The following is a 12,415-nucleotide window of genomic DNA, read 5'->3' as shown; positions in this document are numbered from 1 at the left end:
TCCAATGTAACATTAGCACCAGAAATTAGAGAGTTGATGTTGTTGTGCTAGCGTTAGTGAAAACAGTAATGTACAACTGTCATGAAGTATAATTATAGCAGGAGCGGCACATTTGTTGCACTACACTAAGAGCAAGAGTCTTGGTAGGCGAGGGATGAGGAAGCTTTCTGGCTCATGGGGGGCAGATCTTTGGGCCAACTTTCAAAGGTAGCTGGGGCAGTCAATCACCTGGTGTCATTGTGATGTCAGATGATTGACAGACAGGCTGCCTTGCCCACCTGTCAAAGCTTGCAATGAAACGGCTGCTAGAATGGAACTATTCCCCCTTTGCTTGAGCAGCAGTTTCAATGCAAACAGCTTCATGCTCCTGGAGCAAAATGAACTCCCATTGACACCAGCTGACGAGCGGTTATACCTTGCTCCAATAACAAAAGTTCAGCTGTCAGGTGTGGGGCAGGTGTGTGAAGTTTTGAGAGCAACAGCCTCACAGGGCAAACCTGCTGGGTCAAATTTGGCCAACGAGCAAGAGTTTCCGCATCCCTGCGCTGGTGGAATGGTTGTTGTGTGAGCAAGCTCCCACAAATGGATATCACCGCCCAAGTCTTGACGCACAAGAGGAAGCAGATACTTTCCAGGATGTGGCCAAAAAGCATCAAACTGATCCTGAGGGAAACTTCTCACAACGCATTCTGAATTCTGGCTCCAGCACCCAAGTACAAAGGTGCTGCATACTGCATCACTTATAAAGGGTGCATAAACCATGTATTATTCACAGGGTCACCCTTCAAAATACTTGCCAGCAGCGATACAGAAATACTTGGCGCCCTAGTTGCAAATAGATGGATATTTTGGACTAGGGAAACAGAATCTAAGTAACGAATAGTAAATAATTCTTACATAGTTAATCATTTTTAGATATTTTTGTGTTTTTGCACTAAGAGCTTTGCGATTTAATATATTCAGTAGAGATTACTCATTGCAAAATGCACCTTTACCCCCATCTCCATAATCCAAAATGTTGCTTTAAATATTCTGGTTTTTAGAGGTCAGTTCACTGGAAAACCAAACTGATTGCATTTGCACCATCAAAACTTGGTTTAATAAACCACAACATGCATGAGCTCCATCATATGAAACACACCGGGAAGTCAAAATGAACCACACCTGCCAATACACACAAACTAGGTAATATAGTTAATGGTTTCTAAAGAAGCCAGACTTGCAAACCCTTCATAAATGTAATGGGAAGCTATGGTTAATTGGCTTCCTGCTTTGTATTGCTGCTCACACAGTGAAACGGCTGCTTGCAAGTGCACATGGCTTGTGCAAATTCTGGCTTATCAACCTTACCATTTATAAATTTTGTTCTCATATTAGTCACCTCTGTTATTGCCAAACTTGGTGAAAGCAAAATCAAACTAGGCATCTCCCAAATGATGAAAGTGTTAGGATTTCTATGCATCCGTGCTGCTCCAGTAGTAGCACTATGTTTTGTGTATATCATGTGAGTGTCTGAGAGAGCGTGAGAAAGGAAGTATTGGTACTGTTGGAAGTTGGTTTCACTTCTGAATGTGCTGCTGTTTCTGTACTGGTGCTCAAAGAGCACAGACGTGCTGATGAAGTCTTTGTATATAGACTGTAAATAAAGTAGTTTTAGAGCCACTGATTGAGTCTTTCTTCTGCAATGATATGCCAGAGTGTGCTCTTCTCAGGAGAGAGGGGTCGCTTATCACCGGTCTCTCTGGACTGAGGGAGATTTACAGCCAGGGAGGACCATCAGAGAGACGCCCCAGAGACCTGGGAAGTTGGCAGCCTTCCCGGGCGTGTTTCCAACAGAAAGGTGTCTGATCTCTCAAATTGAATAAATAAAATGATTTTGTGATGGCTTACCTTTTGACCCTTGGAGTGACTAAAGAAATCATCAGGCCACACATCCTTTCCAAACATCACATCATCATTTAAATAAATGAACTTCTGGGACAGACCTGAAATGCGATGAATGTGGCTTTCAATGGCAGGAGAACTAAAAGTGGGTAGGTGACTCAAATTCTGAAATATCTCCTAGAATAATAAAAGAAAATATTATTGGGGGGGGGGGGATCTTATGAGAGGTTTCAAAACGCTTTCCAAATGTCATTTGGATGCAACATTTTAAGTCAGCGTTTCACGTGTACGGTGCAATTGCAGCGAAGAAAACTTCACACATATATGCCTGTATATCACACACTCCTTATTGATGCAATTTAGGGCAAGAGTTCCCAGATAACAGAGTCAGACACTTTTTACCTGATGAGTTACAATAGATATCCGAGGGTTATCCAAATTAAGCCAGGAAGGAATCTGTCCGTTGGTGGCTATGAAGATATGCCGTACCCAGGGAGCATGCCTCTCTATTGACCGCAGTGAATACCGCAGCTCTTCATTGTCTTCAAAACGGCTGGCTGAAACATCTTCATCCTGTTTAGACTATTAAAAGACAGTGACACACAACCATACCGACAGAATGAGAGTGACATTTGCGTCTAAAAGCTGCCATTATTCATTTTAAAACACCAAAGACAGATTCACGTGGTGCTTTGACTAAATAGAGATAATTTCAGGGTAGAGGGGACATGTGTACAGGCTTGTCAGCTAATGGGTTTTGAAGTATAAAACCGGAAAATAATTTCTGTCAAGCCAGGAAAAGAGCTGGCAGGTTTGGGGCAAAACTCATCAGAGATAACTACATGTGCCCCTTTCATAGCTAAATACATGAAGGGCTGAGGAAATTAAAAGGTTGTGTGTGGGGGGGTCCTTCTACATTTTCCATTCAGGCTCTCACATCTACAGTAAGTTTTAAAATATCAGCAGTAAAGGATTTAAAGTGTCACATCTTGTTAGCTGCCTTTCATTGCTGCTACTGCCATCATTAAGGTCTGTGTAACTCTATTTGACAACATTTCCATGTTGCTTCCCTCAGCTAGCATAGGCCAGAAGCCTGCAAAAGAAGGCCAGCAGTAACTAGTGTGGGATGACAGGAGTTATGGTCTGGCATCATCTGGAGGGCATCACATTGACTCCTCCCCCTGTGTGGAATACAGTTTTCAAATTGCTGCCAATTCTCTATGTCACAGTATAACGTGTTTTCATCGTCACCCGTTACCTAAATCTCATGAAGCTTTGCCATCATAGCATGCCTATACACCAGACAATGACTCCTACCTGGCTGATGGCACTGAGATCCCATAATAAATAAGCAGGATTAAGCGTCAGTTCTTTCCCTTCTATAGTCATGTTCTTCTTAGCTTGGTTGATCAGCTCTTGGAAATCCTTAGGGTTATTCAGTTGCAAGAGAGCTACGCCAGCTTCCGAATAAAGCTGCAACTACAAAGGAGAAACCAATATTCCAATCCTGGCACGTACCCACAAATGAAATGTGTTGGGGTGTGTTTTTTTGCATGACTCACTGACAGCACAATATTCTTGCCGTAGGTTAGAAGAGGTAGGTGGGAGAGCAGAAAATTCAATACAAAACTGTAATCCAAATGAAACATAAAAAGGTATCATTCATAAAAGGTATCACTCATAAGGGAACTGCACCTGGGAATCAAAAGGGAACATTTCTCAAAGAAAGACTAACAGTTGAACATTATACAGTATAGCGATCTGAGTTCTCCCTGTGCCGATCCTTATATAGATAAACTTGTAATATCCATGCACAACAGGGAGGTATTCCCACGCTCAGTGGGACCTCAAGGTTTGTGGAAGTGCAAAAATCTTAACAGGGCAGGGGGAACCCTGTGGACTGAGCATGCTCGGTTGACACATAATGTCAACATAAGGAACAGAAGGCTAGGGTGGTGGTGCAATGGAGGAACCTGAGGAGGATCACTCCACAATGGCTTTCAGTCTGTTTCTGGGCCCAATTTGAAGTGCTGGTTTAAATTTAAAACCATTGTCTTCTATACGTACCTACCTGAATCTTAAGATGTTCTTTGGAGGCCCCAATCCAAGTGCCCCCACCGAATAAAGCGAAGTGGGTCACCACCAGGGAGAGGGCCTTTTTGGTGGAGGCACCCTAGTTATGGAACGGCCTTCACAGAGAAGGTCACCTGGCGCCATCCTTGTCTGCTTTCCAGCACTAGGTCACCTAAGCCTTTTAAATAACCAGTGCAGTCCCATTACTGTTTTCATACTGATATACTGTAAATGGCTCCGATAACCTTGTTATGAGGCCATAAACAAATAAGCCTTTTCGTTGCAGAATCATGTGTGCATCACCAGATGGTTCCACATCATTATGGACCCAGATTATTATCACCACATCTGTATCCTGCCTCTTGTTCAAGAAGCCCTGCGTAGTATATGCAAGCTATCCCATTCTAATCCTCAGATTTATCCCATTGGGAAGGTTAGGCTAAGAGAGAGCCTCTTATAAATCCATAAGTTTCATGATTTAACCCAGGTCTTCTCAGTCTAACGCTTGATCCATTTTTCCACGCTAGCTCTCTTCAGCATATGGCAGCTTCTACCTTTCTCAGGAAAAGACAGTACCTGTTCCCCCGTAACACACTAAAAGTTAGGTAGATAAAACAAACGAAAACCAACAAGAGTTAGTTTCAACACTCATCCTTTAAATTTTGGCTAGAAAGAGAAATTGTATTCAGACGTAACTTCTATCGTCCAAACAATGATAACAACTCCTGTGCTATAGTAATCCCTGGCGCACGTGGCTTCATAAATTCCTGATTTGCTTAAACTGTAGTTTGCTATTACATCCAAATCATGACAGTTGAAGCTAAGACTCCAAATCAGGATTGCAAGTCACAGTTGGATGCTGGTTTGTGGTTTGGAAGGCTTGCTCAAACCACTGTTTGCTGGTCCAGATAAAATGATAAACTATGGTTTGATCAAAGCAGGAAATGGTCAAGTAAGCCAAGCACAAAAAGAGAAGAAAGTGAGGGGTAGAAAAAAGTGCATAAGCACAGGTCTTGTTTTGCAACTGAACCCCAGTAATTGTACCTGAATGCAGCTAGAGTCCTAGAAATTATTTGCACTACAATCCTTGGACAGTGAATCTAGGACTTCTTGTTTTTTTAAATAAATAAATAAATAAAAATAAACCAAGATCCTGTAACATCAGGTCTCCTTAAACTGAAAATACCATTTGCAACGAATTTCATTTTTAAGATACTATACCATATCCTGAAATGAAGCCGCCCATCAGTTGTTTGTTTATCTATGTGTTCGTCAATACACATTTCTGAAATGGCTTAAAGGAACTAGAAATCTGAGATTCAAAAAGGCTCCAGAACTAATCCATTTGTGGTTCTTCTCCGAATCCTCAGCCAAGATTTCCAATCCACCGCTAAGGTCATTTATTACTGGGGAACTGTTTGATCTGCTTGCTATTTTTAACACTTGCCACCAGTTAAGTCTAGATATCAGCTTTCATAATGGGCTAGATCAGGGGGAGGCAAAAGGTTGGTGCACTAGGCACAACGTCAAACAGCAAATGTGGCTCACAAAGGGCAACGGGCTGCTTTTCTTATTCAAAGAAAGCAATCTTCAGATGTATTTACTGAGGCAAGTGGTCAACAGAAAAAAGTAAAAAAGTTACACTGGTCGCAAGGTGAGATCTGAAAGCTTAGGCATGTGTAGGCACTGCAACTTGCTCCTCACTTCAGGAAAGTAAAGTTAACCCCAGGCAAACTCCTAAGTGGCTAACCTGGGCGCCATATGAAAGAAACACTGTACAGTCTACCAGAGAGCAGCTGGATTGCACAGCCTCTCGGCAGAGCATTGACCTGCTGGACTGCACTGAGGTGGATGTAAATGGGGTTCAGATTCCCTCACCTCATCTGTCAGTCTTAATGGGCTATAAGTAATAGCCCTTTAAAGCTGCAATATGCAGAAGCAGAGCCATGGCCAAAGGCATACCTATAGTGTAAGCATAGGAGAGAATCAAGAGCCACAGCAGCGCTGAGAGGAGGAAGGTGAGCAACTGCTCACTATATAAGTATTGGCAAAAGTTGTGTTAACAGCAGCTCATACGACCAGAATTGAACCAATGTTAGAAAGCAAAAGATACATGCAGCCTCTGGGATTTAAAGGGTAATTGCATAGAAGAATATTCATTTATATACTTTGCTTAGTTGATCATATGCGCCCATTTTGTGTGCGCACCAAAATACATCACTATTAGAGGCTGTGAAATTCCACTGGCCAGCAGTGGCCGGGGTGGTGGGGCACAACCAACCCAAGTGCACTTTTAATATTTGAAATATATCCATGCAGTAAATTATTTTTTGCCCAGCTTAAATGCAACCTTCCCCTGTCCATCCGACTTTCCCATAAAACGGCAGCTCCTTATGAGGAAAAGAATTATCTATTTGGAAAGGTTGCAGCTTTTGGGACTTTTCAGCTTAGATAAAACGCAAGAGATGAGTTGACGAAGTTTATAAAATCACACATGGCATGAGGAAAGTAGATAGAGGCCCTCAGGCTGGGAAAAAGTTCCACACCCCACATTTAATGCTTTGTAGCAGTATATTGCAAGATTTTTTTTTTTTACAAATGCTATTCAACTGCATTTATATTACATTTACATAAATGAACCCCAACCCCAAAATCATTTCTTTTTCTTTTTTAAACTGACCTTTCCTCTTTCCTTTCAGACATTTGTCCCGTTTACCCATCCCATTCTCACAGCAAACATAGGCCCAGCTGTCACGCTTGTGACATTTTAAGGCCGTTGATGGTTTGAATTCATGTGCCACCCGATAGCTCTAAATCTGACTCATGAGGTCTGTCATGGGGAAAATCCGATAAATCTCAGCCCTTCCAGAGCATCATCATCTGGACAAACCGATGAAAGGGTGGCCTCGCTAGTTGTTGAGACGGAGGTAGAGTTATGGATACCAGCAAGCGCTCTCCAAAAATAATGCTGTGGAAATGCTACGGATTGCAAAGCTGCCATCCAGCAGCCTCGCATTTATTTAGGAGAACAACAATGTCATGCTGTCCCCTCCACTGTGCATCATCGAAAATATATTCATGCCATGTTTCGCAGAAGTTTCCACTGCACACAGGAAGGCTGTATTAAGGACACAGGATTTCCCTGTCTCTTATCCTCTTCATCCTCATCGCTATGGAAGAATGCATAAAGTTACCCTGAATAAAACAAAGCTCGATCTTTTCCTGGGTTTTCTCAGTGGTTCCAAGTCCCAACAAACAAAACGTCCGTACTGATAAAAGCATATTCCCCAAATGGATCCCAAATTAAGTAAATGACTAACAAGGAGAGCTACCAAGTGGTGAAATACTGATTATCGAATTATGAATGGTGCAGGAGACCTGAGTCTATTCATGCCAAATGAGTTATGGAAACTGTCTTTTCATAGGCCGTATGAGTAAGCAAGCTTCTTGGCTCTAGGGCAGGGGTGGAGCAACCTGCGACTTTCCAGATGTTGCTAGACTACAATGCCCATCATCATAACCACTGGCAATGCTAGGTGGGGCTGATGGGCACTGGAGTCAAACAAACGCTGGAGAGCTGCAGGTTCCCCACCCCAGTGAAAGGCATTCCTGAATCAAACTGTACTACACACTCACCCCTTTACTACCCTTTTCATTTAGAACAAACCACAGTTCGATTAGAACAAACCACAGTTTATGAAGCTGGATCAATTCAACATAAGTAGCAAGGAAATTTTGTCCATGGTATGATTATTTCCCACCTAGTCATTTTGATAGGTTGGCACCCTATTTGCAAAATCTAACAATTCCAAAACACAAAGGTGCTTTCACTTACGCAAGATTAAATATACTGCCTTTGGCTGTACTTGAGGGTCAGTTTCAAAAAATTCCACCAGAAAAACGCTTATGTGGCAGTATTGAGTCAGTGGCTCATGTGCTTCTGGCTTGCACTCTTTATAAAGATTTGAGGAGTGAGGTTATTACCACTCTATACTGCCCCATACCAGGTCGTTTTGCTACCAATCATTGCTACTGTGTCCTTTCTTCTAGCTGATCAAGATAACCAGGTGACAGCAAAAACTGCAAAAAATTTAGCAGGGAAAATTAGATTAAGTTCCCTTTATTTATTGATGTAAACCTCCAGAATGTATTTTATATAGTTAAGTTTTCACCTCTATCTTCAGTGCATTGTATTTTATTGTATTGCTATGGCTAGCGGCTGACGCAAATAAAGATTCTTAATTTTTTATTTTAAACCACAATTCATTGGGTTCAGAGAAAACATCAAGCTGTGGTTAATAATTAGACGTCACTTTTGGCCCTGCACAACTTTGAAAGGTTTGCCAGAAGAGAATGTGGCCCTTGGGATGAAAAGGTTTTCCCGCCCCTAATATAGACTGCAGTTAAAATCCAGAAAATAGCCTCCAGTTTCTAACACAGCCTGTACAACATACTACAATATTATAAGCATGATTAATCCTTAAAGTTGTCTATAAATAACATTATTGCCACAGGCTTCAGCTCTAGCACTTTCAGGAAGAGGTATCAGAAGTTACTAGAATCAAGTTTAAATATAGTCGTGGAACAAAGTGTATTGCTTGGCATCAATCTATTGTCATATATTTAGTCTGTGAGCACCTTGCAGCCAAAATTCAGCCACCAGAATCAAATATTGAAGGAACTGTGATGTTTTAAAAAATGAGTATCATGGAAAGTCCTTCCCACACACAGCACCCCAGATTTGTAGCATGCAAAAATCGCAAGACAGATATGAAAGTTTTGAGTAACAGCTACAGTGGGAATGTTTGGACAAACACTGGGTTTCAAACTTTATAACAAAAAAAGAGAAATGAATCACTCCTTCATTTTTGTGTATGGTAGGTAAATAGCTACAATGGCACTGAAATACTGGTTTAACAGCACTGAACTCTCTGGCTCAAGAAGGGCATAAGCTTGGAATATTTATTTTTAGGTCACCTTTGCAAAACCTTGGGCCAAACATTCACAAAGATTTGAAAAGAGGAGGGTGACACCTAGTGGCCAATTGCTGATTTCTAGGCAGTGTTGCAATTTCGGACTATGGCATTAAATGAAACAAATTATTTGTTTCAATGGTACCAACTTTTTCTTCCAACTTCCAATGCCTTGGATTGGAACTGGATTGGATTTCTTTTCTTACAGAATTTCATTGTTCTGCTCAAATGCAAAATTGTGCAATTTAAATTGATTGCAAGACATTCATCCCATCAATCCGTACCGTTAAAGAGAAGACCAGCTTGAGGTGCAACAATATAACAGCTAAATAGGCACTCAAATAATCAGACTTGTATCCAGTTTTGAGAGCAGAAACACAACATTACTTGGGGTTTAACTATTGCAATAGGGAACAATTTAATAGAACAGTTTTCTTGTAGTAAGGATTTAACAAAGTCATCTGAGCAAGGATAATGGCTGGGATCCAACGAACTACACACTAATGTCTGGGTGCCTAAGGGCACTTTGGGGCTGAGTTCCTCAAACATCAGCCCAGTAGGCTGCATACCACTTTTGAAACCAAAAGATGCTTGTAAGATGCCTCTGCTGTTCAAAGAGGGAGGAGGATGGGGAAGACCAAAATCCCACTGGGATTGCCCAAGCTCTTTAAGTCATTAACTCACAAAAAATGATGGGAGTAGCTGCACAGATCCTATAAGTTATATCCGATGTGCAAGCATATGGTTCTATACATAGAGCACATAGGGCATGCATGCAACTTTGAATTCAGTCCAACCAGCTGTGTGTTGACCAACACTGTTAGGCAGAATTTTTTGCGAATTCAGTTTAGAATAATGCAGCAAACTGTTTTGCAAAGCACGTCAAGGATATTTATTGGGCTAATGCAAAATTGGGCATATGCAGGTACATAATTTACATTTCCAGTGGCTTGTAATTCAGGGTGCCAGAGCTCATAGAATTGTGGAGTTTGGGAAGGTCTTGTAGGACCCTGGGGCTGTGTACACACCATACGCTTAAAACGACCACCCAAAGGATCATGGGAACTGAAGTGTGTTATGGGTGCTGGGAAACGCAGTTCTGTGAGAGGTAAGCTACAGTTCCCAGGATGTGGAGTGGGGATGGTGCTTTCAATTTTTGGGGCATATGCAGAACTAGACCAGGGGTCGGCAACCGAAGGCCCATGGGGGTCGTTTAACCGGCCCACAAGCTACCCGCTCGGCGAGTCCCTGCACACTGCGCTAAACCGGCACAGCGCAGCACAGGGACTCGCTTCTGTGGCACCGGAAATTGCGTCTGCGCAGATGCAGGAAATCGCAGACGTGTGCAAGATCCAGCCCACAGAGGGATCTCCACTTGAGTGAACAGGCCCAGGTGAGGTAAACCTTGCCAACCCCTGAACTAGACCAGCCTCCTAGATTTCCTACCTCAAGCAGGCCGTCACCAACAGAATTTTTAGTTTGCAGCCAAAGTTTTCAAATCAGGATTTGGCATCTTTTGAATAACCTATGAGACTACTACAATGGTAAATGAATACTGTAACAGCATAGGAGAAAATCATTTTGATTTGTGTGCAAGGAGAAAATGATTTTTAGCAGAAGGTTTACTCCATTATTCACAATCATCTGCTAGATTTTGCTCTTATCCTTGTTGACACTTACCTGCTTTATCTTGGAAGCAAGGTTTTCAGGCAGTTTTGCTCTTAGTTGATTTGTCTCTTTGAATGTAAGTGGAAATCCTTTCAGGAAAACTAAGTCTTGCATTATTACTAAACCAGGAACTTCTTTGTCTGTAGTCTGCAAGTAAGAGAATTTATTATTTACTTAATTCTCTTTTTAAAGGACTAACACTTTTTTCCCCATTGTGCCCCCCAGGGGAGAACTCACGCTTTTAGCATGAGAATTTTACTTACAAGCTATTACAGCAGTTATGGAAATATTACAGCAAAACAAAGAATTTTTAGAAACAGGACCTTGCATCCAAGCAAGGATCCAAACTTTCTAGTATATATAAAGGCAAAGGTACCCCTGACGGTTAGGTCCAGTCGCGGACGACTCTGGGATTGTGCGCTCATCTCGCTCTATGGGCCAAGGGAGCCGGCGTTTGTCCACAGACAGCTTCCAGGTCATGTGGCCAGCATGATTAAGCTGCTTCTGGAAAACCAGAGCAGTGCACGGAAATGCCGTTTACCTTCCCACCGGAGCGGTACCTATTTATCTACTTGCACTTGATGTGCTTTCGAACTGCTAGGTGGGCAGGAGCTGGGACCGAACAAAGGGAGCTCACCCTGTTGCGGGGATTCAAACCGCCGACCTTCTGATCAGCAAGCCCTAGGCTCTGTGGTTTAGACCACCTTTCTAGTATATATACCAGCATCATTTTAAAGGAACATACCAAATAGCCTCTCCACACTGCGTGCTTGCTGCTTTCCTTTAACATCTGAGAATGGACATCCTCGGCTGGAATATTCAATAATTCAAATCACAGGTCAAAACTTTTACAGAATACATACTGCATAATTTGTACTGCATACATACAGAATACACTGCATAATTTGTAAATAAAAACTCTTTTGAGATCTCACATATACTTGCTATGGGACACTTTGAAGTTTTCTCTTACAATCCAGTGCTATATAAATTTTATGAAATAAACATTTTTTAACAACACCACTGCAGAATGGGGATAACTTGCCCCTGAACCATCAGAGTTGGTTATTTACTGTATTTTTTGCTCTATAAGACGCACCAGACCACAAGACACACCTAGTTTTTGGAGGAGGAAAACAAGAAAAAAAATATTCTGAATCTCAGAAGCCAGAACAGCAAGAGGGATCACTACGCAGTGAAAGCAGCAATCCCTCTTGCTGTTCTGGCTTCTGGGATAGCTGCACAGCCTGCATTCGCTCCATAAGACGCACACACATTTCCCCTTACTTTTTAGGAGGGAAAAAGTGAGTCTTATAGAGCAAAAAATACGGTAATTTCAAAGCCAAATGCAATATTTGTTAGTCAATGGAAGAAACAAATCACAATGCCACAGTCCCATGATGAGGGGTTTTCTCTCCATCAGCTATTGCCAACAGAATAAGAAGTAAGAAAATATGTTTTATCTGGAGGGTGGGACCTTTAACAAAATGTTGCAGTATGAAGGATTCCAGCAGCTCCATTTAATGACCCTCCTTCCCTTTTCCAACACTTTCTCCCCAAAGAAAGTCCTCACTGGGCTATTTTGTGTGAATTAGCTTCGAGACTAAGTTCAAGGTGCTGGTACAAAGTCCTATGCTACTTGTGACCAGGATACCTAAAAGACTGTCTCGACCCTTATATAGTCATCTGATTACTGTGCTCTGCAGACGATGACCTCCTACAGATACCAGGCAACCTGTTCCATGTGACCTAGGAATTTGGCCTTTAATGTGGCAGCACCTAATCTTTGGAACTCACTCTCACATATTATCTTTTGG

At 42.0% G+C, this 12,415-nt stretch overlaps 1 protein-coding gene across 2 annotated transcripts in view; it reads right to left on the bottom strand.

Annotated features, from left to right (window-relative positions):
* GNPTAB (N-acetylglucosamine-1-phosphate transferase subunits alpha and beta) overlaps positions 1-12,415 on the bottom strand; it is a 43,717-nt gene that overhangs the window by 16,372 nt on the left and 14,930 nt on the right. For both annotated transcript variants that reach the window (XM_083574071.1, XM_083574072.1), the window contains exons 6-10: positions 11,344-11,408; positions 10,611-10,745; positions 3,202-3,363; positions 2,287-2,466; positions 1,891-2,061 (exon numbers count right to left, since the gene is read on the bottom strand). In XM_083574071.1, coding sequence (XP_083430197.1) covers positions 1,891-2,061; positions 2,287-2,466; positions 3,202-3,363; positions 10,611-10,745; positions 11,344-11,408 — 713 coding nt within the window. The remainder of the gene's footprint in view (positions 1-1,890; positions 2,062-2,286; positions 2,467-3,201; positions 3,364-10,610; positions 10,746-11,343; positions 11,409-12,415) is intronic.

Source organism: Podarcis filfolensis (genome assembly GCF_964270895.1).
Source record: "Podarcis filfolensis genome assembly, chromosome: 10".
In the NCBI taxonomy this organism is placed as follows: Eukaryota; Metazoa; Chordata; class Lepidosauria; order Squamata; family Lacertidae; genus Podarcis; species Podarcis filfolensis.
This window is presented reverse-complemented; position numbering and strand designations above follow the sequence as displayed.